Source organism: Equus caballus, chromosome 26, assembly GCF_041296265.1.
Source record: "Equus caballus isolate H_3958 breed thoroughbred chromosome 26, TB-T2T, whole genome shotgun sequence".
Taxonomy (NCBI): domain Eukaryota; kingdom Metazoa; phylum Chordata; class Mammalia; order Perissodactyla; family Equidae; genus Equus; species Equus caballus.
The window spans coordinates 47,552,779-47,579,595 of NC_091709.1; the positions used below are offsets into that span (position 1 = coordinate 47,552,779).

A 26,817-nucleotide genomic window follows, 5' to 3' on the forward strand; every position below is an offset into this window, starting at 1 on the left:
TGGTTTTGGCATCCTTGTCAAAAGTCAGGTTGACCACAGATGCATGAATTTACTTCAGGACCCTCGATTCTGTTCCACTGATCTATAGACTGCCCTTGTGCCAGCACCGCACTGTCTTGGTTACTGTGTCTTTGTGGTAAGTTTTGAAATTGGGGTGTGGGTCCTCCAGCTTCGCCCCAACCCTACACAGAGTTCTGACACAATACTATGAACAATTGTAGGTCCACAAGCCAGACGACTTACACGGAATGGACAGATTCCTAGAAAGACACAAATGACTGAAATGGACTCAATAAGAAATAGACAATTTAAATAGATCCATAACAAATGAAGATACCGAATTAGTATCCAAAAACTACCCACAAAGAAAAGCCAGGCTTCACTGCTGAATTCTACCAAAATTTAGGGAAGAACTAAAACCAGTTCTTCACCAACTCTTTCAAAAACCCAAAAGAAGGGGAACACTTCCCAATTCATTTTATGAGACTAATATTACTGGATACCAAAACCAGACAGATATCACAAAAAAAGGAAAACTACAGGCCAATATTTTTTATGAATATGGACACAAAAGTCCTTAAAATACTAGCAAACTAAATCCAGCAATATAGAAAAATAATTATACACCATGACCAAGTGGGTTTTGGGTTTGTTTTGTCTTTTTTGAGGAAGGTTAGCCCTGAGCTAACATCTGTTGCCAATCCTCCTCTTTGTTTGCTGAGGAAGACTGGCCCTGAGCTAACATCCGTGCCCATTTACTCCACTTTTGTATGTGGGACACCTACCACAGCATGGCCTGACAAGTGGTGCGTAGGTCTGCACCTGGGATCCGAACCGGTGAACCCTGGGCCGCTGAAGCAGAGTGTGTGAACTTAACCGCTATGCCACCAGGCCGGCCCCTTCACCAAATAGGTTTTGTCCCAGGAATGCAAGGTTGGTTTAATGTCTGAAAATTAATATAATACATCATATCAATAGAATAAAAAATGAAAATCGCAGGATCATCTCAATAGACACAGAAAAGGCGTTTGACAAAATTCAACACCTTTTCGTGGTGAAAACATTCAATAAACTAGGAATAGAAGAGAACGTCCTCAACCCGATAAAAGGCATCTCCTAAAAACCCATATGTAATGTTGTACTTACTGGTGAAAGGCTGGCTATTCCCCAAGATCGAGAACAAGACAGGACGTCTCCTCTCACCACCTCTACTCAACACTGACCTCTGTTCACAGAGGATGTGGTCTTATGTATACAAAGTCCCAAGGCATCCACAAAGATCTATTAAAGCTAATAAGTCAGTTCAGCAAGGTTGCAGGATACAAGACCAATATAAAAAAACATCAATTGAATTTCTACAAACTTTCAATAAACAACCAAAAATGAAATAAAGGGGTAAAAATCCATTTAGAAAAGCATCAAAAAGAATGAAATGCCTAGGAATACATTTAACAAAAGAAGTGTAAAATTTATACTCTGAAAACTAAAAAGCAATGTGGAGAGAAATTAAGGAAGATCTAAACAAATGGAAAAGCATCATGTGTTCACGAATCAGGAGATGTAGCGTTGTCAGGACAGCACCTCTCCCCAGGACAACACACAGAGCCCCCGCCCCTCCCAGGGGCCCGCTGATGCCTTTGTGGGAAGTGGCAAGCCGATCCTAAAATTCATACGGAATTTCAGGCACCCGGAATAGCCAAGACAGTCTTAAAAAAGAAGCACAAAGGAGAGGACCCCTTGGTTCTTAAAGGAGTTCTCAGAGTCTGCAAAAATATCTGCTTTGCTTTCGGGTGGATGTCAGATGGTTCCGTGGAGTCTAAAATTCTAGTCTGAGAGAGCACTTCACGTCTTCTGTTTTGTGTGAAGTGAGCTTCGGTTACAGCGTCCACTAGGAGAAATTGGTGACCCTCGCTGGGCTGGCCGTGGCACCTCCCCTGCGCCCTCCAGTCAGTGGAAGACGGGGAGGCCACGTGCCTCTCCCCGCCCCGCTTGGCCACCTGCCAGGGGGTTTTGGAGGCTCGGCAGGAATAACACCCACGCGGGCCCTGGGGACGTGGATCGGTGCCTGGAAAGCAGTTCTCGCCACCCTCCACTGAGTCACCTGCGTTTCCGGAGATAAAGCTCGTGGAGGAGTGTTCCAAGAGGACCTTGGAAAGAAATCTCTGCTTTCCTACCAACTCTTCTTTTCAGGACATCTCAAACCTGCAGGAAAGTCGAAGGACGGTGCAGGGTTCGCTCACATACGTCCTTCACGTCAATTCAGCACTCGGTAACATCCGCCACGGTCTTCCCAGGCATGCTGTCCTCTCCCGTCCACGTCGGTGTCCACGGACACGCATACCCATTCGTGAGAGCTTCCGTGTTCGAGCACATCCACACACATAACCGTGTACACACACATGCAGGTGCACGGGTATCCACACGCAGGTCCACACCCACTTTTCCGTGGTGAAGTGACCTGCAGCTTCCTGACCCGTTGCCCTAGCACGTCTGCATGCTTCTCCAAAGCAAGGACACCCACGATAGTCTGTCCTCTGCCATGCAGACCGCATTCCGGTGTCCTCCAGTGTCCCAACCCTGTCCCTTACAAGCTGTCTCTCGTCTCTGCTTGTTGGCCTGGAACCGTCAAAACTCGATGGTCATGAGTCCTCAGCCTCCTTCCTTTGGATGGCCCCCCACCCCTGCCCCCGCCCTGTCTTTCCCAGCAGGGAGGTTTCTGGAGAGTCCGGCCAGCTGTCCAGTGACATGTCCCACAGTCTGACTCGTCCAGCTGTTTGCTCATGTTTGGATTCAGGCCTTTGGTGAGCGCTCTGGACAGATGGCCACGTGTCCTCTCCCTGGCAGCCCATCAGGAGGCGGGAGGTGGGGGTGTTACAGTGGCCACCAGGCCGCGCCGGGAAGGCGCCTTTTCCCCGAGACACTGGACGCCTCGAGAATCTGCTCTCGACCACTTTTTGCCTCCAGTGACCGTCCTTCCCAGCAGCTGGTCTCTGTCTGTCTGGTGGCTTCCCGGGGGGATTCCCTGGGGGCTGCACAGACCCCCAGGGGAGGTCCGGGGTGTCGTGTGCCTCCGTCACTCTCGGGCAGTGGTGGGGTGTAGGAGCAGCCCCCTGCTGAGTGCCGGGCCGCCTGGGCGTCTATTCCCGGGGTCCACCGTCGATAACCCATGGAGGAATTGGGGGGGGGGGGGGGGCGCAGTGAGATCATTCTCCCCTCCAGGCAGCGGGACACCACAGCCTCGAAAATGTGGGGGCTCAGCCCAGGGGGTGCGTCGAGGGAGAGCTGAGGAAGGCCTGGTTGTGCATCCTGGGAGGTCGTCTCTGCTGTCCCCCCACGGACGAGGAAATGGGTTCAAACCACTCCCGAGGACTGAGTGAGAGGGGAGCCTGGGCAGTCTGGTGGGGTCGCACTGTCCCTGGAGCCTTGTGGTTTGCATGCTCGGCTCTTGCTTGGCAGTGGGGTCAGGGGGTTGCTTGGTCACTGAGCACCAGCCAGGGAGGGGACGTGCCTGTGGGTCTTGACCTGTAGCCCCGGCTGCCGGCCTCCCAGTGCACGGCCCCAGGGCCGGGCAGTGGCTGGAAGGGGAGGCCTTGGGAGGCGCCCGGCCGGTGCAGCGACCGTCCAGGGCCCGTTTAGAGCTTGCCCGTCAGCCCCTCCCCAGCGGAGCCTTCAACGGGCATCTCAAGAGCTGCGTCTTTCATCGTTGTGGCTGGAGAAAGTCACCAGGAGAAGCAGAGTTTAGGCAGAGCGTTCAGCCACTGCCGACAGTTATAAACTAGCCGCACCACAGATGAAGAGTCGTGTTTTCCTCTCGGAAGAGCTGGAAGTGTGTCCACAGCATACAGACCTCTGCTGATGGGCTGCCACCCTGGGATCGTGTCCCAGCAGTGGGTGCTGGGGGCATGGGTCCCCAGGTCTGCTCCTCGGAGGCTTGGGGACACCTGCCAGGGCTGGCCTTAGATAGTCTCTGGTCCCCAAGCAGGAGAGAGGACCCAAGGGCCACCTGAGGAGGGGTCTCTGTGGACACCACTGGCTCAGGGAGCGTCCATGGGTAGGGACAGTGTGAGGGGTCGGGCCGAGTGCAGGAAGGGGCGCGGGCAGCTGCTGTGGCCTCTCCATGCCCTTATCCCACCACCTTTGGGCCTCGGCGTGAGCAGCCCTGGGGCCACCGGGAGGGGCCTCAGCACGAGTGGCAGCGTCCGTGGTTACCGCAGAGCATTCTGACAGTCAGGCACCCTGAGCGCCATCCCCAAGGCCACAGCTGAGGGCTTCACTCCTGAGACAGGCTCGCCTCCTCCTCAGAGCAAGTTCTCTGTTCACACGTGGGTGTTTTGTGCTTCTTTGAAAATGAAAATAAAAGACCACATTATTCAGGAATCCAGACCAGACGGGCCAACAAGACGGAACAAACCCTGGTGTGGGCAGGGCAAGAGGCAGAACCTTCTGGAAGAGGTGGGGTGGGGTGCAGGGTGGTGGCTTTTCCCTGAGGGGATGGCCTCAGGTGCTTGGAGGAAGGGATCCCACCTCAGAGGGGACCCCCTGTGCCAGCAGCAGATGCGTCTGCTCTGGGGAGGAGTGAGGAGGCGGGTGCCCTCAGGCAGGCCCAAGGCGGCGCGTGTGACAGAGAGTGGTATCTGAGCACAGCCCAGCCTTCATGCCCTCCCGCTAACATCCCGGCCAGAGGGAGCAAGATGGCTTCACAGTACTGGAAGGTGGTGGGTTTGGGGCGTCATTCAAAACGAGAGTCCTGCAGACGGGGTGGGCGCTCAGTACCTTCCCTGTGCAGTTCTAACACCCGCCCAGGTGCCCGCGGTGTAGTTGTGCGACCCCTGGGGTGAGCATCCGGCCGCGGCCTGGCAGGACTCCTGTGCTGGCCTGGAGTGTCCCAGGCATCCAGGAATTCCCGGACCACTGTCTGCATGGGAGCCAGTAGACACGTCCAGGCACAGATGCCACACACACGTATATGGACGCACAAACACACATTGTCCATGTGTGTACACAAACACACATGCACACCTGCACACACACATGCACACACATGCATAAGCGTGGAGAGCCCTGGGGGTGAATAGACAGGGGTGAAGGGAATCGGCTGATCTGGGCTGTGAGCTGCTGTGTGTCACGGACGGAGCAGAGAAGAGGGCGTTTCAGGCAGAAGCAGGTGGTCCCCCGTGTGCAGGGAGATGAAGGCCGAGAGAGTCCGGCTGAGCGAATCTGCCCAAAGCTGTGCTAGGGGGCAGCCGGCACCTACGAGATGCAGGTGTTTGATGGGTTCGTTCCAAAGGTAGTCTCGGAATCCTGTGAAAGAGGCAGCCACTCCTTCTTCCCCATGGGGCCTCGCACATATTCCCACTCAGGTCCAAATTCTTTATGATTTCAAGTGCACTTGTGTATTTGGTGCCAGAGGCTTCAGACAGAAATCTAGTGTGTGCCTCCAGCTGAGTCTGGACGGTCATCAGAGACAGTTCTGCAGGCAGGGGAAGGGCAGGGTGGGAGGAGGAACCCACCCACACAGGAACATCTGCCTTAATTCACGAAGCAGGGATGGAAATCTAGATACAGACGGGCACCAGGTTAATAAAAACAACAGCCAACACACCGTTGAGGAGCGGGGCGTCGCCCCCAAGACAGCATCCTAGCCAGGAGCAGTGAGCCCTGTCTGGGAGCCGTAGAATATTGAGCACAGGGGATGGGGTCTTGACGGATGTGTAAGAGTTTGCCAGATGGAGACCAGAGCAGAAATTGCGCTGTCTGCTTTTGGCCACTGATCTGGTGAATTCCTAGCTTGTCAGGAATTCCTGGATCCCTGTCTTTCCTGAACTGGGAGCTGGTGGGCCAAGGGTGGGCTTGCTCCCGTGCATTTGCGGCCTCCCTTGCACAAGCAAGAGCTTGCCAAGGGAGCCCCAGAGGACGCCCTCCTGGAAGGAGGCGCCATCCCCGTTCTCGGGACCAGTGTTCATGGTCAGGCGGATTCCCCAGCTGGCCACTCTGAAAACTCAGACAAACGCAGGTGTCTTCTCAGCCATCTCTAGCTTCCCCAGAAACAACCCTGCCCTGGGCTCTTAGCTGAGTGCTGAGCCCAACGGGCTGGCGGCCGGCAGTGGTGAGCCCATGCAGGGACATCGAAGCCGTGGGAGGCCAGGCGTGGCCCACTCCATGGGGGGCAGTGCCCTCAGGGTCCGCCAAGGCCAGATGGACGCTCAGACCCGTGGGACCCTTTTGGCCACACTGCTGGAGGGCCTGGGGCAGAGCACGGCTCTGCCGCTGGTCCCAGGCCGGCAGAGGCTTTCCGCCTCAGGCCCCACAGGAGCCGGCTTCTTGTCCCAGGTCCTGCCAGGGACCCGGCCCAACACGGGGTCACGTGTGCAGGGAGCTTCAGCTGTGGCTTCAGCGGGATGGAGCTAGAGGGTCTACCCCCGCAGGGCCCTGGGTGATTCCCAAGCACTGAGCCACCGCGGGAGGCTTGGGCGCTGGAGAGAGATGCTTTCCCCTGTTGGCCTCAGGGTCGGGACCTGCGGGACACAGGCACTGCGACACTTCAAGGACGACGGGGGGCCATCCCGCCTGCCCCAAGCCGGCGCTGCCTTCATTGGGAGTTGCTTCTGGGGGCTCCCTTCTGGTCGGTGTGGGGCTGGAGCCCATGGGGGAGGAGCCCCGAATGCCAGCCTCCAGCCCACCCCTGACTTCTGACACGTCATCACCAAGTTGAGGGGCTGACCCCTGACCCCAGAGCCCGGGGAGCTCCTGACACTGTGCTCTTCCTGCCCCGAGGCCCGGCCTGGAGCTGCCCAGGTAAACTCAGATGGTTCCTGGCTGCCCAGCCTGGAGTGGAGCGGGCAGATCTGGGCACTGCCATCGGCCAGGGGTCCGAGTTCCACCAGCTCCCCTCGCGGGAGGGTCCCAGCGCTGGCTGGCAGTTGTAACGGATTGGATCGTAAGAACCACTGAGGCTCTTCTGGCCTCGGGGCCTTCGAGAATCAAGTGTCTTTAGAAACGCAGCATCTTACCCAAAGACACTGGTGTTTCAGCGATTTCAAGTGGTTTCCCTTCAATACCCGTGTCCCCTCCTTCATCCCCACGGGCGATTCAGGCAAGGTTATCCAGCCTTGGCAGCACGCACAGACTCCAGCGGTGTGAGCCGGGCAGGGCCCTTTACAAGGAGCTCCTGACGGGCCTGAGTGGGACAGGGCTTGATGGCAATGACCCTGAGCTCCCGTCTGGGGCCCTGAGGTTCAGACCCCGCAGCGTCCCCGAGGAGCTGGGTGGGGCAGGGGGGCCTGTTGCAGCCACACCCTGCTGAGGAGAGGTTGCTGGGGGAACCTGGTCCACACTGCAGCCTTTCTGAAAGCTGCAGGGTCTGTGTGTGAGCATGCGAGTGAGTGTGTGTGGTGTGAGCCTGTTGGAGACTGAGTTTGTGTGTGCATGTGTATGAGTGCATGTGCATGAATGAGTGTGCATGTGCATGAGTGCATGTAAGCATGTGTGAGATGCATGCTTGTGAATATGTGATGTGTGCATACTCTCATGCACACGTGCGTGCACATGAGTTTGCGTGTGTGAGTGAGCATGCATGTGTGACTGAGCATGCTTGTGCATGCATGTGTGTGAAAGACTGCAGTGCGTGCGAGCATACATGTGCACGCATGTGCACGGAGGCTTGTGTGGTGGCACCTTGGCAGGTTGCTTCCTGGCAGGAGCTGAGTTCTGGGGCCGAGCTGTGGAACGTGGCAGGGCTGCGCTGGCCTTTTCCAGAGAAGGTTGAACATGTGATGTCCTAGAAATACCTGAGGTGCTGGTGGCCTTGCAGAGGTGGGCAGAAAGGGCGAGGTCTGGAGTGTTAAGACGTGGGTGGCAGGTGAGGGTGGCGGGTGAGGGTAGTGGGTGAGGGGTGGAGGGAGCAGGGTAGAAGGTGGAGGGAAGATCGAGGTGCGGGTGCTCAGCATGGCGGGCTGCCACCTGCCCTCCTCGAGAGCGTGGCCCCCCGATGGCGGCAGCTGTGGCCCTTCTGCCGGCACACTTCCTCACTCCTGGCTCTGCCGCGAAGGTGGGTTGAGAGAGGGAATGCAGGGCCCGCCCAGTTGGCGAGTGGCCTCAGAGAGCGACCGAATGCCCAGGGCCATCGGGATGCCCACGGGGCAGCCTCAGCCTGATGAGGGTCAGGAGCTGTGCCACAGTGAGCCAGCACCCCCTCCCCGATCTGTGCCAGGACAGGAGGCAGGGCCTCGGGAAGTTCTGTCCTAGATTTCCCAGAGTCACTTTTAGGCATAAAATCGCATTAGTGGCAGTGAATTTTCAAGCAGAGACTGTGCTCTGGGCATTTCTAAGAATTCTGAGTGTTGTGGGGCTAATGTTGGAATGAGGGCTTGCCGAGACACAGATGTTTGCATATGGGATGCCCCCCCCTTTTGAGAGGGCACATGGTGTTCAGCTGTCCTGAAACACGAGTTCTGATCCCAAACAGCCGGGCCTGCCCTTTAGACGGCTCTCCATCGATCGCATCTCGGTGTCCTGAGCTGTGGACGCTTGGGGACACGTTTTCAGGGCTGTCTCACCATGGCTGCCGTCACTGCCTAACCCAGCCCTGGGGAGAGGGAGGGCCTAGGCCCCCAGCGCAGCCTGGAGAAGGCGGGGTTCTGAGGGGACTTGGCAGAGAGGCACCTGGGGGGCAGAGCACGTGGGATCTAGTGTAGACTGCGGTGGTGAAAACAGTGTGTATGATTGTGTGTGTGTGGTTGTGTGAGTGTGTGCATGTGTGTGGTCATATGTGGCAGTGAGAGTGAGTGTGGGTACGTGAGTGTGAGTTTGTGCAAGTGTGTGAATGAGCAGGTGTTTGTGTAAGCGTGTTGGGGGAGTGCACATGTGCAGACTGCCTGGATTCTGTTCTGGCTCCGCCTCTTCTGGGCTCTGTGACCTGGAGCCAGGCCTCTGGTCCCGTGCCTCAGTTTCTTCATCCATAAACAGGCTGAGGGCCACGCAGTCACAGGCTCACAGAACCAGCGTGGCATTGAGCACTGTGCCTGGCGGGCTGTGGACACTCTGCTTTACAGGCAGCCCTGCTGGGGTGTTCAGGCTGGGCCAGAGCCTGGAGCGGTTCCTGTCCCCCGGGGTCCTTTTGTTGATGGGAGAGCCCGCCCCTCACCTGCACTCCTCCTGCGGCTGCCCAGGCCCGGGGATGCCTCCCGGGGCAGCACAGAAGGTGTGTGCTAGGTGGGCAGTGGGGCCAGCCTGGCCGTGTGGGGAGAGTGATGGCCATAATCAAAGTCGCACCCCTGGGCCACACGTTAAGAACCAAGCAGGCTGCTCCCAGGGACCGGAGCCTTCTCCCGAAGGCCCACGGCCGGCGCTGGCAGGACTTAAGGCCACAGAGCAGCGGGCTTTCAGTGTCTTGGACAGAAGAAAGTGTTACGCGAGGTTTTATGACGGGAAGGAGTCGGGACACGGTGGGCAGTGTCCAGCTACAGCCTGGCCTGGCTGGTGCCCTGCAGAGCGACAGCAGCAATGCCCAGAGACCGTCCCTTCCAGGGATACTGCCCAGAAGGGGCACCTGGAATGGTGGAGCTGAGTGGAGGCCAGGATGGGGCCCCTGCCCCTGGACTGGCACCCAGGGCTTGGACAGGGCTCGCTCACCCAGCCCCATCTCGTGCGCCCCGGGGTGACCAGGTGGCCCTGAGCCTTGGCACAGCACCCCTGTTCCACACATGGGGGGCTGAGTTCTGTGGTTTGTGGCAGAGGCATTGGGGGAGGACATCTGTCTGTCTGGAACCTGCTGTGCCTGGCACTGTCTGTCTTGATAAGGCCCGTGACTCTCCTCTGCCTCCATGTCCATGCCCCATGGCTGCTGTGTTCTCTCCCTCTCAAGCAATTCTCAAGAGTTGGCTTAGAAACCCGGCTGGATGCAGAAGCCTGGTGGAAACTGACGCAGGGCAGGGTCAGCCCCGGACAGCCCCTTTCTAACCAATGGAGAACGAGGAGCGGCTGTTGTCTGGGCTGGCCTAAGGATGAAAAAGGAGAAAAGGCCATTGTTGCCAATGCTCGAACCCAGCGCTTGGTCTCTGGTGAGATGCAGCGAGGACAGGCCAGCGTCTGCGAGGGGGCTGGAGGATGGGGCGGGGGGCCGGAGCTGGAGGACGAGCCGGAAGGATGAGGCCAGAGGGCTGGGCGGGCTGAGGGGCACGGCATCCCTGAGCGGGAGGGAGCCTGTGCCCCTGCGTCCCCCTTGCCCCTTGGGTGTTGAATGTCTTAGAGGCGACAGTTGCAACAGAAGAATTGGACTTGCAACAAGCTGAGCGTTGTCAAGTTCCAGTTTTACCCCAGAGCGGTGGCCCCAGGCCAGGTTCCGGGCTGTTCTCCGTTGGAGTGGCTCCCAGCGCAGAGGGTAGTGGGCCAGGGGGCCGGGGGCCACCGACTTGGTGTCCTGGGGTTCCCAGCCCTGCCCAGAGCAGATGCCCTGAGGGGGCCGGGCCGGGGCTTTCTCTTGGAGCCGGGCTCTGCAGAGGGCACCCAGGCTGAAGGGCACAGAATCGAGGAGCCCCTGCCATGCTCCAGGGGCCTGGGGTGCTGGCCGGAGCCCACATGCCCACACCCCGACAGGGGGATTGGTGGCAGCCCTCCAGCTCAGCGGAGGGAGTTGGCAATTCCACTGCATGTTCTTGAAAGGTCCCTTTGGCCTCTTGGGGACCGTGGCTACTGTAAGGAGGGGAAGAGAAGTTCTGCAGCACGCCTGTCACCTTGATTTAGGGGTTTGTGCCTTTTTTTCTTCTGTGAGAGTGGGAAGGTGGAAGAGCGAGCTGGCGGGAAGCATGAATGGGGGAGCTGGCTGCAGGCCTGTGGGTGGGGAGGGCGGGAGCTGGCTGGCCCCACCCCCGGGGCCGGCGGCCACAGCCCAGGCCGTGCAGCGCACACAGCTCCGATGGCTCCCCACCCCAGCAGCCGCCTCCGCCTGCTGCTGCTGCTTTGCTGTCTCGGGGCCGCCCGGGCTCAACTGCTGAGCCTCCTCTGGCCGTGGTCCACTGGGACCAAAGGGCCCTCAGCCCCGCCGGTCTCCGTGCCCCGGGGCAGCCCATCTGTGCAATCCACAGAGGACACCACCACGCACGTGGCCCACCAGGATGGCCCCACCGAGCAGGGGACAGCTCCCACCAGCCGTGAGCTGCCCCCGGAGAGGCTGGAGGCTGGCCTGGGCCGGGCCTCCGCTGCCCCCACGGCCTCCACCGAGAGCCCAGAGAACATCGCCGGCGTCGGGGCCGAGATCCTGAACGTGGCCATGGGCATCCGGAACTTTGTCCGGCTGTGGGACAACACCACCCCCGCCGAGAGCTCCACCAGGGCGGGGACGGCAACCCCTGCGACCCCCACGGACCTCCTCACCCTCCCTGGGCCTTCCAGCGCCTCTCAGGAGAACGGGACCGTGCTCTGGCCAAGTAGCGGGGCCCCAAGCTCTCCTGTCACCCAGAGGACCGAGGCCGGCACCTCGCCAGTGCCCACCCAGCCGCCTCCCTCCCCTGGCACGCCCCAGGCACTGCTCAGGGAGCCCTCGCTGCCGCCACCGTCCCCAGGTAGAGCTCTCTCCTCCACGCTGGGCGGGGCCCCTCTCTGGGGAAGCCGGCCGTCCCCAGGGCAGCTGCAGGATCTGGATGGTGAAGAACTCTTGCCCGTGGCAGCCCGTCCCGGCCAGCAGCACCGACACGCTGACGTCGGCAGGCACTCGCTCCATCTGCTCCCCCTGGTGACGGGTTCGCTGGGCACTGCCCTCTCGGCTCTCTCCTCTGACTCTCCCACTGAGCTGTCTCAAATCGCACTCTCAGCTTTAATTGGGGACAGTGGTGCTTGGATTCCCCACGTGGCTAATTCTGTGGGACCTGGTCTTGCTAATAACTCCTCGCTGCTCGGGGCTGACCCACTGACCCCTGCCGGGCAGCCTGTCCACAATGCCGCTGGCCGCTGCCTGCCCCTGCCGCCCTCCCTGCCCGTCTGCGGCCGCCTGGGCATCGGGCGCTCCTGGCTGCCCAACCACCTCCACCATGTGCGCAGCGAGGAGGTGCAGGCCGCCGCGCGTGCCTGGGGGGGCCTCCTGCGGACCCACTGCCACCGCTTCCTCGCCTGGTTCTTCTGCCTGCTGCTGGCCCCCCCCTGCGGCCCGCCCCCCGCCCCACCGCCCTGCCGCCAGTTCTGTGAGGTCCTGGAGGACGCGTGCTGGAGCCACCTGGACGGGGGCGGGCTGCCGGTCAGCTGTGCCTCGCTCCCTGCCCAGGAGGATGGGTACTGTGTGTTCATTGGGCCGGCTGCAGGTAACTGGCTGGCCAGCTTTCCCCCCCATTCCCTTGTGCCCTGCCAGGCGAGCTCGGCCGGGCTGGGGGACCCCGGCACAGAGGCCAAGCCTGCCCCACCCCCAGTGCTGGGCCTTTAAGTTCAGGTGCCCGTTGCTCCCTTGGGAGGCAGGAGGGGAGTGATGCCCCTTCTGCAGGGGTGAGGCTGAGGTCTGGAGGGGGCTGGAAGTGCGCAAGTGTGTGGGGAGATGCGTGGGGAGTGCCCCTGCCTTAGCATTTTAGCTCATTTAGCCCTCCCCACGGCTCTGAGATAGCCTGCTGCACCCCCTGTCACAGAGGGGAAACCGAGGCACACAGCCATGACATGACTTGCCCATGGGAGCCAAGATTCCCACCAAATTCTGGCCGCTGCTCCCAGCCCCTTGCTGTGGTGTCTGACGTCCTTCGGCGGTGCCCCCTGCACGGGCCGGGGTTGCAGGGGCAGATGCCGTGGGAGGGGCTGCTGCTCTGAGGGTCCAGAGTCTCACTCAGGCCAGTGGTCAGTGAGTCCACGGAGCTCATCTGGGGCCCACCCCAGCCTGGCTCCAGAGCACAGCCCCTCAGCTTGGCCGGTGCGAGGGCCACTCCTGGGACTCGTCCCCCACCTGGACCATGTTCCCATCTCCACGTGGCAGGTAGGGGAGGGTGGGCAGCCACAGCTTTCGGGCTCCTCTCCCTCCATGGGTGGGGCTTGGCCCTGAGCAGTGCCCGCTCCCCGTTGGCACCTACCGTCCTCGGCCCCATTGTGTTGGGCTGTGTGTGTCTTGCTACCTTCCTCTCCCCTCCCCCCTGGTGGCCTGGGGAGCAGCCTTGACCTGTTCATCGGTCCCTGTGATCATCGATCCCTGTGGTCATCTATTCCTGTGGTTATCAGTCCCTGTGGTCATCGGTCCCTGTGATCATCGATCTCTGTGGTCATCTATCCCTGTGGTCATCGATCCCTGCAGTCACTGGGCTTTGGAGCTGGGCCAGTGGGGATGGGGTGGCTGCACTGGACCCCAAGAGGGGTGTTCCTCTGCTGGGCCCCTGAGGGACATGCGTGGTAATTCCCTGGCCCCTGGGCCAGGCCTGGGGTGCCCCAAGGAGGGGCTGCAGCGCCCAGGCCACAGGCCGGGGCAGGAACAAGTGCCAGTGGCGGGTAGTGCCCAAGCTCAGGAAGCAGCACACCAGGGGCTGATGGAGGGAGGGACGCCGACTGAGCCAGACAGACGGACGGGGAGGCTGCTCTGGGGGCGACCGTGGCCTGGCCGCCCAAGGTCTCGCAGGAGCGTCTGCAGGGAACCGCGTGCACAGGGCCTGCTCTGGGAGCGAGGGAGCACCGCGGGCTCTGATTTCACCCCGAGGGCAGGGGGAGCTGCAGTGAGCCTCGCTCCACATCCTACACACACGCAGTGCCCGGAACCCCGAACATTAGGCTGGCACAGGACTCCTGGAGGCTGCGTCCCCCACCCGGCCACTGCTGCTAGGCTCCCTGATCCCCGCCAAGCTTGGGGGCAGGAGCAGCCCCATAGGGAGGCGTTCTGCCAGGAAGGCCCCGGCCCTGTGAAGGAGCCCCGGCAGCTTGAACACAGCTCCCCACCCCCCTCCTCCTCCTGGGCGGAGGAAGGACGGTGGGGGTCGGGGAGGGAGGGTGGGGCTGGGCCTGCCTGCCCAGGGCCCTGTACACACGCAGATCCACTGCTGCCCAGGTCTTCTCTGGGCGGGGGGCCCAGCCGCAAGGGTCCAGGCCCAGAGCCGGTGCAGGGCAGTTCTCATGCCGGCGAGGCCCGGGCAGGGCTGCGTGGGGTGTGGAATTTCTCTAACCGCAGCTGGTCTGGTCAGCCAAGTGGCCTGAAGGGGACTTCTTGCTGGACATCTGCACACATTGGCAGGGTCCCCGGCCTGCGAGGGCGGCCTTGTTCCGAGTGGAGTCCTGGGGGACTCCTTTGTCAGTACTGACTGTGCGCACCCCCTCAGGACAGAGGCCGGTGTCAGATGTTCGTCACACCGGGGACCCCCCCTGGGAATGGCCTGGCTGGAGAGGGTCCCAGGGGAGCCAGGGCTGAGGGCTGGAGTGCTCTCCCCTCCTCTGGCCTCTCAGCGGGGGACCACCCACGGCCAGCCCCCTGTGCTGGGGTGGATGTTCCCACCTCGCGTGATGGGGGCAGACTGTGGTGGGGAGGGAAGGGACCGAGGGGTCCCTAGCCCCTCCCCCGAATTGCTGACGAGTGTGAGGCTCCTGGCCCATCGGGAGTGCAGGCGTCACTGGCCGAGTGAGGTCCTCAGGCCGCCCTGGTGCATGATGAGGCTGCAGTGTAGGGGAACCTCTGCAGGAGAGGGGGCCCGAGGGGCAGGTGCTGCTTCCCTCCCAGGACCCATCCAGAGCTGCCCACCAGATGACACCACCATCTGTGTCCCTCCTCTGGAGTGTGTCCTGCAGGGTGGCGGGCCCCAGGGCAGAAACGCCCCCAGTCCCCTCTCGGTGGGCCAGTGGGGCGTGGATGGGTCACCTGATCCCAGCACACCCGCCTGAGGGCCACAGCTCTGTCCTGCCCACTTGAGGTGCCTCCCTGTCCCCTCAAGGGGAGCGGGGTGGGGGAGGGGCTGGCGCCAGCACGTTGGAGACAATGCGGCCAGTGGTTGGGGCTCTGGGACGTGGTCAGGAAGGAGGGGCCACTGTGGGAGCCCCCACACCATGGCTGGAGCTGGCTGCCCCTGGAATGACAGTGAAGGCAGGTCGTGTTCTGACCCTGCTTACAGGGCAGAAACTAAGGTCTGGGGGGACAAAGACGTGTGTGTGTGCACGCGTGCACATGTGTGTATGTGTGTGCTGCACAGCCACCAAGAGGGAGCCAGGAGGTGGACCTGGGCAGCTGGGCTCCAGGACTGGACTTAAGCACCGTGCACATGGCAGACGCAGAGCCGCGGGCTGTGGGGACCCCGGCGACGAGGGGGCATCCACCCTAACAGTGCAGGCCATCTGTCAAGGGGTGCAGACCAGAGACGGGGTGTGCGGCGCCAAGAAGGTCTGAGCGTGGGGAGGGCACACAGCGGGTGCAGATTCTGCCTAGGTGCTGGGGGCAGAATCACGCCTGGGTCCTGTCGCTCGTCTCAACGCACGAGTCCAGTCATTTCAGCAAGTGGTGCTCTGGACCCCAGCTGGTGGGCCAGGGTCCGGCCGTGTCCACGCCTTGTGCTCACCCCTCCTTTGGGTCACACACGCGATGGCTGAACCCCCCCCGCCCCAGGGGAGTGGGTTGCCCACGGCACCTCGTGGCGCGTGGTGGTCTGTGGGGCCACAGTGGCCATGGGGCCGTGCGGGGGTCTCCTCTCTGCGGCGGACGGTTCTGAAGCTGCCCCGTCGTCCGGGGAGGTGTGCCCGCACGACCGTGGGAGCTCCTCTGTCGTGGGCTCACCAGTGCCCGGGCCTCCTGCCTGCCGGGCATGGATCTCAGTCTTTTCATAGAAGGTGAACTTCAGGGACAGTTACTGTTGTTTAAAAGCTTCAGTTAACTTGAGGTTTCCATTTAACTTTAACCAGATGCGACCACCTTCCTGGAAAATACTTATGCTTATCTCTCACCTCTTGGCAACCGATAAATATCTTTTGGATGACGCTGGCTGAGCTTTCCCCATGCGCCGTGGTGCCCTGTGTTTAACTCTTGCTGGGGTGCCGCGTGCCCCAGGCAGTGGGTGAGACTGTCTGCAGGTTCAAGAATCACGTGCCGTTCCGGTGAGCCACACGGAGGAAGAGCGAGGGAGACACGGCGCTCAGAACAGGCTTTCCTGACCCTCGGCCCCATCCGCATCCAGCTCACCATTGTCTCCAACAGTTGTTCCTTTCTGATCTGAGAGCGGCTCATGGGGGACATGGTGCAGACAAAAACCCACGTTTGGCCTCACTGAGGAGGAGCAAATGGCGGCTGTGATGGTGCCCATGCAGCGGCAGGCTGGCAGGGAGATGGGGCCTGTGAGAACATCTCCCTGACACTGTCCTTCCCCTTGTGTCTGTCCTGCCACAGGGAAGTCATTTTTGAGCACTTTCCCCTTCAGTTGAAAAGTCTTGAGTCATTGTTACTATTATATTTTGTGCAGGTAGGTAGCACACTCACCTCCATCCTTTCATCCACCAGTCCACCCACCCACCCATCTATCCATCCACCCACCCACTCACCCACAAGTCCATCCACCCCCCCATTCATCCAACCTCCCATCCATCCACCCATCTACCTATCTGTCCTCCCACCTGTCCACCCATCCATTCATCCACCCACCCACCCATCTATCCATCCACCCATCTGTCCTCCCACCCATCCACCCACCCACCCACCCACCCATCCACCCATCTATCCATCCACCCACCCACCCATCTATCCATCTACCCATCCACCCATCTGTCCACCTATCCATCTATCCATCCATCCAACCACCTATCTATCCATCTGTCCTCCCACTCGTCCACTCATCCATCCACCCACCCACCCACCCACCCATCTGTCCATCTACCCATCTGTCCTCCCATCCATCCAACCATCCATCTATCCAACCACACACCCGTCCCTCCACCTACCTATCTATCCATCTACCCATCCATCCAACCACCCATCCATCCATCCATCCACCCACCCACCCATCTATCCATCTACCCATCCACCCATCTGTCCACCTATCCATCCACCCACCCACCCACCCATCCGTCTATCCACCTACCTATCCACTCATCCACCATCCATCCATCCTTCCAACCACCCACCATCTATCCATCCATGCATCGGATCAAGTTTATCATATGAAATGTGGTTGTCACATGTGCAGTTTGTCTCTATCTTGAAATGTGTGTCTGGAGAGAGTCCCACACATCTGGGGAGTAGACACTCAGCTTTGCACCACGGAGGACTTCTGTGTGTCAGTGACTCCAGGGCAGGGTCTTGTTTGTCATCATTTGCCTACCTGGCTTTCCCTCTAAGCCCTTTTTTGGATCTCCAGATTCTTGGAGAACATGGGAGACTCACCTGCCACCACCTTTACTGGGGCCACTCTGTGTGAGAGAGACTGGCCTTGTGACTGGCAAGGGGCTGTGCTGTGGGCGCTGCCGTGTCCTCTCCAAGCAACACGCCTAGTGTCCTGGGAGTCCCACGTGTCTTTGAAGTAAATACAACTGCTGGGGGGCCACCCGCCTCCTCCTGCTGCCCCTTTGTCAGGTGTTGGTGGGCAGCCCCACGCAGGAGGGGCAGGTTCTGCAGACACTTGCCTCAGCCCTGAGGAGGAGGGAGTGTGCAGAGCGGCCTGGCTCAGAGATCCTTCCTTCCTGAAAAGCCGCAAATGCTGGCCCGGGGGGACCGCCTTCGCCCGCCACTCTCACCCCTGAGGACCCCTCGTCTTGTCCTCAGCTGCTTCTCTCCTGTGTTAGATTTTTATCCCAGAACTAGTTCATGAACACACTGCCATCGAGATTCAAGCCACACAAAGAGGTCTGAACGCAGCTCCCGAGCGCCCTCCTGCCGGGATGGGGCCCTCCCCGTCCCCTCTGGGTTTGCACAGATGCGTGTGCGTCAGCTTCCTGTGGCTGCTATAACGAATGGCCACAAACTTAGTGGCTCCGAACACCGCAAACGTATTACCTTCCAGTTCTGGAGGTCAGAAGTCCGAAATCACTTTCACTGGGCTCAAGTGGAGAACACTTGAAACAGTCTGCGGGGCTGTGTTCCTGCTGGGGATCCAGGGAAGACTCTGTTTCCTACTTTTCCAGCTTCTGGAGGCCCCGCATTCCTCGGCTGGGGGCCCCTCCTCCATCTTCAGAGCCAGCAACACCGGCCAGGTCCTTCTGGTGCGGCCATCATTCTAGTTGCCTGCCTCCCTTGTCACGACTCTTTCTCTGTCCCTGGCCGGGGGAGGTTCTCTCATTTTAAGGACGATATGGTTAGATTTGGATAATCCCCCGTCTCAAGGGCCATAACCAAAGTCATGTCTGCAAAGCCCCCTTTGCCGTGTAAAGTAACATTCACAGGTTCCAGCATCGGCGTCTCTGGGGCCATTACTCTGCCAGCCACAGCGTGTGCGTGTGCATGTGCGTGTGTGTGTGCTCATGTGTGTGTACTCTCCATTCTCGTTTTGCACAAGTGGGATCACGTCCTGTGTATCTGGAATTTCCTCCTTTCCTTAACAGCGTGTCTCAGAAATCTCCCTGTGACATCACAGGGAGACGCCCCCGTCCTTCTGTGTGGTTCTGGTACTTCCTTCACCCCTCTCCCCTCTGACAGACCTCTGGGTGTTCCCAGCTCCTCTTAGTTGAAGCTATAACGGCCCTGCTCATCCTCCGAGTCGTTTGTCCTCGTTCATTCACGTCTTTGTTAATTACACGCTGGCCGAGCGCCCCGTGCGGGCCCTGATTTGGGCGCTGGGTGACAGCCGTGCCTGGTACCGCTTTGTGCTCAGGGGATTCACAGCCTCCTGCAAAGACGTCCTTGGGCATCTGCTCTTCTAGATCGTCAGAAACATTCCCTGAGGCTTTGATTGGCTGGTCTGGAACGTGTAGACAAATGTGGATATTATACACGTGTCAGCATCCCGTGGTCTCACCCAGGGACGGGGGCCGCCTCTCCTTTTGCTCAGGATGGTTATTAGTCAAGTTTTACGGTTTGAGATGTCTCTTGAAATGTTTGCTCTCAGTATATTTCTCTCTTTGATATCAAGATCAGGTTCTCCACCCACCCCAGACATTTCTGATTGTCACTGCTACTGTCTGTCCTAAAGAGGCAGGTATGGAACTTTCTTTAACACCGTGCCAGGTTCAGGAAGTCTCTCTCGACGTGTGTCTCCCTGCGGCTGTTAGGTTCTATTTTAACAGGAAAGTGGGATGAGAGAGTGTCCCGGGGTCTGCATCCTGAAGGAGGACTTCCTCCTCTTTCGCTGTGTGTCTCGGGGGCACCGTTGTTGGGTGCATGTTGGGGGGGTACCTGGATCATCATGTCTCAGTGGATTGTCGAAAAGTATCATCCCCTTTGTCCCACTTAATGGCTTTCAACTTCAGTTCTGCTTTATCTGATAAGAGTGTTGCAATATTTATTTACTTTTTGTTATCGTTTACCTGATTTTTTCAAAGACTTTTCAAGAGCAGTTTTAGGTTCACAGGGGAAGTACAGAGATTTCCCAGATACGTCCTGCCCCTACACAAGCACGGCCTCCCTCACTATCAGCGACCCACCACCAGCATGGCGCATTTGTTACGATGGATAAACCACATCATTGTCACCCAGAGTCTGTGGTTTACTTGCGGTTCACTCTGTGTGTTGTCCGGTCTGTGGATGTGGACATATGTGTAATGACATGTGTCCACCTTTGTGGTATCATACACAGTAGTTTCCCTGCCCGAAAAATGCTCTGTGTTCCTCCTATTCGTCCCTCCCTCACCCCCAACCCTGGCAACCATTGATCTTCTGTCTCCATAGTTGTGCCTTCTCCAGAATGTCATATAGTTGGAATCATACAGTATGTGGCCTTTTCAGATTGACTTTTTTCACTTAATAATATACATTTAAGGCTCCTCCTTGTGTTTTCATGACCGATAGCACATTTCTTTTTAGGGCTGAATAATATTCATTGTCTGGATGTAGTACAGTTTATCCATTCACCTACTGAGGGACATCTTGGTTGATTCCAAGTTCTTGCAATTATGAAGAAAGCTGCTATAAATATCCATGTGCAGGTTTCTGTGTACACATAAGTTTTTGGGTAAATACCAAGGAGCACGTTTGCTGGATTGTATGGTAAGAGTATGTTTAGTTTTGTAAGAAACCACCAAACTGTCTTCCAGAGTGGCAGCACCATTTTGCATTCCCACGAGCAATGAGTCAGGGTTCCTGTTGCTCCACGGCCTTGTCAGCCTTTGGTGTCGTCCGGGTTCTGGATTTTGGTCATTCTAATAGGTGTGTACGGATATCTCATTGTTTTAATTTGCATTTTCCTGATGACATCTGATGTGGAGCATCTTTTCATATGCTTACTTGCCGTCTGTATATCTTTTTTGGTGAGGTGTCTGTTAAGCTCTTTGGTCCATTTTTAAATTGGGTTGTTTGTTTCCTTACTGTTGAGTTTGAAGAGTTCTGTGTATATTTTGGATATATTTCTTTTTATCAGATATTTGTTTTGCAAATATTTTCTCCCAGACTGTGGTTTGTCTTCTCATTCTCTTAACAGTGTCTTTGGCAGAGCAGAAGTTTTTAATTTATTTTTTTAAAGATTTTATTTTTTTCCTTTTTCTTCCCAAAGCCCCCTGGTACATAGTTGTATCTTCTTCGTTGTGGGTCCTTCTAGTTGTGGCATGTGGGACACTGCCTCAGCATGGTTTGATGAGCCTTGCCATGTCTGCGCCCAGGATTCGAACCAACGAAACACTGGGCCACCTGCAGCGGAGCGCGCGAACTTAACCACTCGGCCATGGGGCCAGCCCCAGAAGTTTTTAATTTTAAGGAAATTAAATGAAGTCCACTTATCAATTCTTTTTTTCACAATCGTGCCTTTACTGTTGTATCTAAAAAGTCACCGCCATACCCAAGGTCACCTAGAATTCCTCGTATGTTATCTTCTAGGAAGTTTCTAGAGTTGCATTTTACATTGAGGTCTGTGATCTATTTTGAGTTAATTTTTGTGAAGGGTGTCAGGTCTGTGTCTAGATTCATGTTTGCTGCATGTGGACGTCCAGTTGTTCCAGTAACATTTGTCGAAGAGACTATCTTTGCTCCGTTGTATTGCCTTTGCTCCACTGTCAAGCATCAGTTCACTATATGTGGGTCTATTTCCGGGCTCTCTTTTCCATTCCATTGATCTGTCTATTCTTTCCCCAGTGCCATGCTGTCTGGATTATTGAAGCTCATAGTAAGTCTGGAAGTTGAGGAGCATCCGTCCTCCAACTTTGTTCTTCTCCTTCAGTATTATGTTGGCTATTCTGGGTCTTATGGCCCCTCTCTATATAGACTTTAGAATTGGTTTGTTGATATCTGCAAAATAAGTTGCTGGGATTTTTATTGGGACTGCGTTGCATCTATAGGTCAAGCTGGGAAGAACTGACATCTTGATAATACTGAGTCTTCCTGTTCATGGACACAGAATATGTGTGCATTTATTTAGTTCTTTGATTTCATTCATCGTCATTTCCTCATGTGGATGTTGTACATATGTTTGTTATATCTATACCCATTTCATTTTGGGGGGAATTAATATAAGGGGTATTGTGTTTTCAGTGTCAAATTCCACTTGTTCCTTGTGGTATATGGGAAAGTGACTGACTTTTGTATATTAATCCGATATTTTACAACCTTCTATAATCACTTATTCGTTCCAGGAGGTTTTTCTGTCAATTCTTTTGGATTTTCTACATAGATGATCATGTCATCTGCGAACAGACAGTTTTATCTCTTTCTTCCCAATCTGTGTGACTTTATTTCATTTTTACGTCTGACTACATTAGCTGGGACTTCCACTCAAAGTCGAGAAGGAGTCGTGCGAGGGGGCGGCCTTGCCTTCTACCTCACCTTAGGGGGAAGCTTCAAGTTTTTTACCATTAAGTATGATGTTAGCTGTAGGTTTTTTGTAGATATTCTTTATCCAGTGGAGGGAATTCTGCTCTATTCCTAGTTTACTGGGAGTTTTTATCATGAGTATGTGTGGGATTTTGTCAAATGTTTTTTCTGCATCTGTTGCTAAGACCATGTGATTTTTTTCTTCTTCAGCCTGTTGATATGATGGCGTCCATAACTGCCTCATGAATGCTGAAGCAGCCTTATATCCCTGGGGATAAATTTCACTTGGTTGTAGTGGAATAATCCCACTTGGTCATGGCTGGCCTGTTTGCTGAAAGGGAAACTATCTTTAATCAGGCACGGCCCCCGGTTCCTTGATCTGAGGGGAGTGTGGCCAATGAGAGGGGTCCCAGCTCACCAAGGCGCCGCCCACCGTGTTCTTGGGAGGGCGTTCCTCTGAGCTCTCCGCGCCACACAGCATTCACTCTTTGAAGAGATACTGGTTTCCTGCCCAGAACAGCTGGGCCGAGCGCCTCCAGCGCAGCAGCTGCCAGGAGGGCTGCAGGGAGGTGGCAGCATGCTCCACCCGCGGTGCCTATCCTTGGAGGATGGGTCAGTGATCTCAGAGCCGTGGCATTCGGAGGCTTGCTCCCCATGGGAACCAGGAGGAATTTCATGGAGAGGAAATGGGAGGACTTTGGAAAGGAGCTGCTTATGCATCTCTGGAGTCCCTGGGGCTGCCCGTGTAATGTGCCGATGACTTCCAGCCCAGGAGGTCAGTGGCTGCTGCTTCTCACATCCTTAATTTGGAAAAGTTCTAGCTGCCCGGGACGAAGGGCAGTGGTGGAGCATATCCATGCCTAACTTTGGGGACAGCCGAGTTGGGACACCAGGGCCACTGGCACCCAGGCTGGTGAGAGTCTTGTTTCCTAACCTTTGAGCATCTCCCCAAGTGGACACTTGGGCCCTGGACACTTCTCATACAAAGGGACCATCATAGCAGCAACAATCTTGGTGGACAGCAGTGTCTGTCTTAGAGTGGGAAGTGACCACCGTTCTCCCAGAGCCCTGGGTCTTCCTGTGAGGTCCCCCTGGTCCCACGAGGGGCCCTCCATCCTCACAGGTCTGCGGCCCGGCCATCATTCCACGGAGGCTGCTGTCTATGCTGTTCCTGGCTGTTCCCCACCTCCTGTCTGTGTGGAGGTCTTACCTGCAAGGGATGGGGTGAAGTCGAGGCGTGGCCCTGCTAGCTGGCGGTGCTGCCCATGTGGCGAGAAGTCGGGGCCGCGCAGAGCTGAGACGCTCCTGTCCTGGAGGGTCAGCACTGGCTGGTCCCCAAGGTGCACGTCCTCATGTGGGTGGCTCTTGTCTCTTTCTTCTGTTTTCATTTTTTGTTCTCAAGGAGCTACGTGAAAGACACAGCTTGTCTTAGGAAGTCGGGGTTCAGCATTTCTTCCCTCTGCTCTGCCCTGGGAAGTCCCAGGTCAGCCTGGCCCTGTGTTCAGGGGTCAGGGACCAGACCCCAGGTGGCCACCACACACAAACACACACACATCACACATTACACTCACTCTCACAGAGGTTCAAGCACACATTCACAGTTGGCCCTCGCAGGCTCACCGCAGCCTTCCTCGGGACCCCCCTGGTCACAGCCCCTTCCCAGAAGAGCATCTCCCGTGTGACTCGCACTTGGCAGGTAGACCACACCAGGCTGGAGGTGGGGGTCTTGAGAGAAAAGCCCTGGGGCCTGGGCCCTCAGCCAGACTACGGCCCATCGTCCCGGCCCCACCTGGCAGCGTGGGTGTAGGGAAGCTGCTGAGGAGTGGGCCTCTCCTTGAGTTGCTGCTTCCCCGTCTCCTTGTCCAGCAGTGACCACACTCCGTGGACAGAGGATTAGGGCCTGCCCTCGGCCCCCGTCACCCCTGGCCCCACAGCTTGTTAGCCCCGAGGTCGTCAGTCCAGGCTGCTCGCGGCTCTTACATGCCCAGGAAGTGGCGTCCTCTGTGCTGTGCCCGAGGGCTCCAGCAGGTCCAGGCGCACAGTCAGGCCAGGGTGGGCATCATGGGCAGGGCCTCTGGGCCCATCTGGACAAGAAATGAGGGGAGAACCCGGGCACCATGACCGTGTCCCCAGCCTGGGCTCTCCCACTGAGGGGGCTCCAAGGTGGGATGTCTCGTGAGAATGCGTGCTCCGTGACACCAATGGCCGAGGAGGACAGACGGGGCACGTTCTGACGTGGCTCCTGAGGACAGTGAGGTGGACGCATGAGAGTCTGCGGGCCATCGGAGGCAGGACGAGCCGTGTGGGCCTGCGCCAGCGTGAGCGTCAGCCCCTTCAGGAGAGAGCCCACCGCCCGCCAGCCATTGGCCCGTCTCAAGGCCCCTCTCCAGTTCAGGGCGGTTTTGGCACCAGTGTGGACATGGTGGGAGGGGACGGGAGCCGAGCCCCCGCCCCCGGGGGCCCCACGCAGCAGCTGCTGGGCTGTCCACACCCTGCAAAACCCCCAACAAACCTGGGAGGACTTGCTGGGATTCTTGTGCTGAGGGTGGGCCCAGACACGGAACCACCGGCCTGGGTCAGGATAAGCAGCGTCCCGTAAGAAACAGCCAGTTCTCACCTGCCACCTCCCAGCAGTTTAATTGGCTTCCAGGCTGGCTCCTAACGGGCATGAAACTGCAGGAACACCTCAGGATGCCGTTTTCTTTTTCTTTTTTTCCTAATCCAGTGTTGTGGGGGTGGGGTGCGTTGACTGGCGCAATGGCACGCTTCTGCGGTGGGGTCGCAGCTGAGGTTGGGGAGACAGAGTGGGGGCTGGTGGGGGTGGGGTGGGGTCTGCATGTGTGCCGAGGTCCCAGAGCGGGCAGGGAGGTTGGAGTCCCAGCGTAGGGTGGGGTCGAGCATGGGGATGGGGTCTAAGCATGAGGGCGGGTCTGAGCGTTGGGTGGGGATGGGGTCTGAGTGTGGGAGTTGGGGCAGGGTGCACGGCCAGGGATAGAGATGGGGTCCAAGTGTAGTAGGCAGGTCCGAGCATGGGGTGGGCTCTGAGCGTTGGCTGGGGGCAGGCTCCTTGCTCTGATGGGGGCGCCGAGCCCGCCCGCTGGTTTGGGACGGTCCCTGCCGTGTCCCTCTTGGGTGGCGGGCTGGTGACAAGGAGGCTGCAGTGGCTTGTGGCCTCCTGGTGACCCCAGCCCGGCCCCTGGATGAGATAGGTGGCCGTGGGTGTCCCCAGCCGCAGAGCCCAGAGGGGGGCGGGTGCCGGGCACGTGGGCGGCTCTCCTGACTCGGTTTCCCCCGTGTGCCTGCACGCGCCTCACTGTGTCTTTCTTCTCTCGGCAGACAGCGCACGCACGGAGGTGGGGCTCCTGCAGCTGCTCGGCGACCCCCCGCCCCCGCAGGTCTCCCGGGTGGACGACCCCGACGTCGGGCCGGCCTACGTCTTCGGCCCGGATGCCAGCGGCGGCCAGGCAGCGCGGGACCTCTTCCCGAGCCGGTTCTTCCGTGACTTCTCGCTGCTGCTCCACGTGCGCCCGGACACGGCGGGCGCGGGCGTGCTCTTCGCCGTCACGGACGCGGCGCAGGCCGTGGTCTCGCTGGGCGTGAAGCTGGCGGCCGTGCGTGACGGCCACCAGGACGTGCAGCTGCTCCACGCGGAGCCGGGCGCGGCCCGCACACGCGTGGCCGCCGCCTTCCGCCTGCCCGCCTTCGCCGGCCAGTGGGCGCGCCTGGCGCTCAGCGTGGACGGTGCGGCCGCCGCGCTCTTCGTGGACTGCGAGGAGGTGCAGCGCGTGCCCCTGGCGCGGGCCGCGCGCGGCGTGGAGCTGGAGCCCGGCGCCCGCGTCTTCGTGGCTCAGGCCGGACGAGCGGACCCCGACAAGTTCCAGGTAACCGACGGCCGTGCGCGCCGGCCCCGGCAGCCCGGGGGGCCTGGGGGTGCTGGCCAGTGGGGGCGAGGGACAACAGGGCTGCCCACGTGGTGCGGCAGGCCCCGGGGAGGAGAACCCTTGACCCCCACCTCGAGGGTGGCCCCGGGGTCCTGGGTCAGCCCGCTCCCCTGCATCACTTACTCCCCCGTGTTCTGGCCTCTTCCCACCCCAATAAGGGCCTCCCCGGGCTGCAGTGACACCCCCAGCCCAACTGGCCCCCTTGGGACCTCGTTCCTCAGTGGACGCCCACCCTTGTCACTGTCCAGAGCCCCTTCTCCTGTGTGTGCACCTGTGGTCGGTGCTGTGGTGCCCCTGGGGCTCCAGGCCCTACCTTGCCCCATCGGGTGTGAGTATTGGGCTGTGTCTAGGCCCAGCTCCATGACCCTGAACGATGGAAATTTCAAGACAGCAAGAGCAGAGTGTAGCCCTGAGCCTGGGCCCTCCAGGAGTTGGCTGCACCCGTGAAGGCTGCGCACCAGCTGGGCCGGGCCCAGGGGTTCACACTGCACCGCCGTTAATCGTGCTGGTCATTATTTCTACCAAGCTGTGCAGCGGCCCCACGGCCTGTGAGCCCAGGGCAGGGCTCTGGTTCAGAGCCGTGTGGATGGCATTTCCCCAGCGGTGGTGGGCCGTGGCTCCCCAGGGACACCCCATCCTCCTGGGACTGACCCTGGCCTTCATGTTGGATTGGAGGGAGATCCCAGAGCGGGAATGGAGTCTTTCTCCCATGCCCTCAGCCCCTACACCTCTGGAATCCCGACCTCCTGGAAGCTCAGGGTGGGCACCCTCAGCTGGCTGACTCACAGCCCCCGAATTCTGCAGTTGGAGCTGGTCTGCAGCTGGCTCACCCCTGCCCAGGCTCCAGACAGGGGTCCCTGTGTGAGCTCCCGGGGGATGTGTCCGCAGGGGACAGAAGGTTAATTCTTGCCCAGACAAAGGCTGCTTGATTAAAGTTGTTCTAAGTCCTGGCGACTTGTGTTCTGAAAGCTGACCTTTCACCTTTGGCAAAAGCTTTCACCCTGGGGTCTGGGAGCCAGCAGGACTTTGATACCAAACTGGGCCTCTTTGTGTTTTCATTTTGGTGCTCGA

The 26,817-nt window shown here is 58.5% G+C and overlaps 1 protein-coding gene across 8 annotated transcripts in view; it reads left to right on the forward strand.

The window, feature by feature from the left end:
• The window catches only part of COL18A1 (collagen type XVIII alpha 1 chain), a 110,178-nt gene that overhangs the window by 41,542 nt on the left and 41,819 nt on the right, over positions 1–26,817 (forward strand). For 4 of the 8 annotated variants that reach the window (XM_070252597.1, XM_070252596.1, XM_023630305.2 and 1 more), the window contains one exon: positions 25,142–25,686. In XM_070252597.1, the coding sequence (XP_070108698.1) occupies positions 25,142–25,686 (545 nt within the window). Of the gene's footprint in view, positions 1–10,860; positions 12,291–25,141; positions 25,687–26,817 lie in introns of those variants that run through there. The other 4 variants (XM_023630301.2, XM_023630302.2, XM_023630304.2 and 1 more) reach the window with 3 other exon arrangements.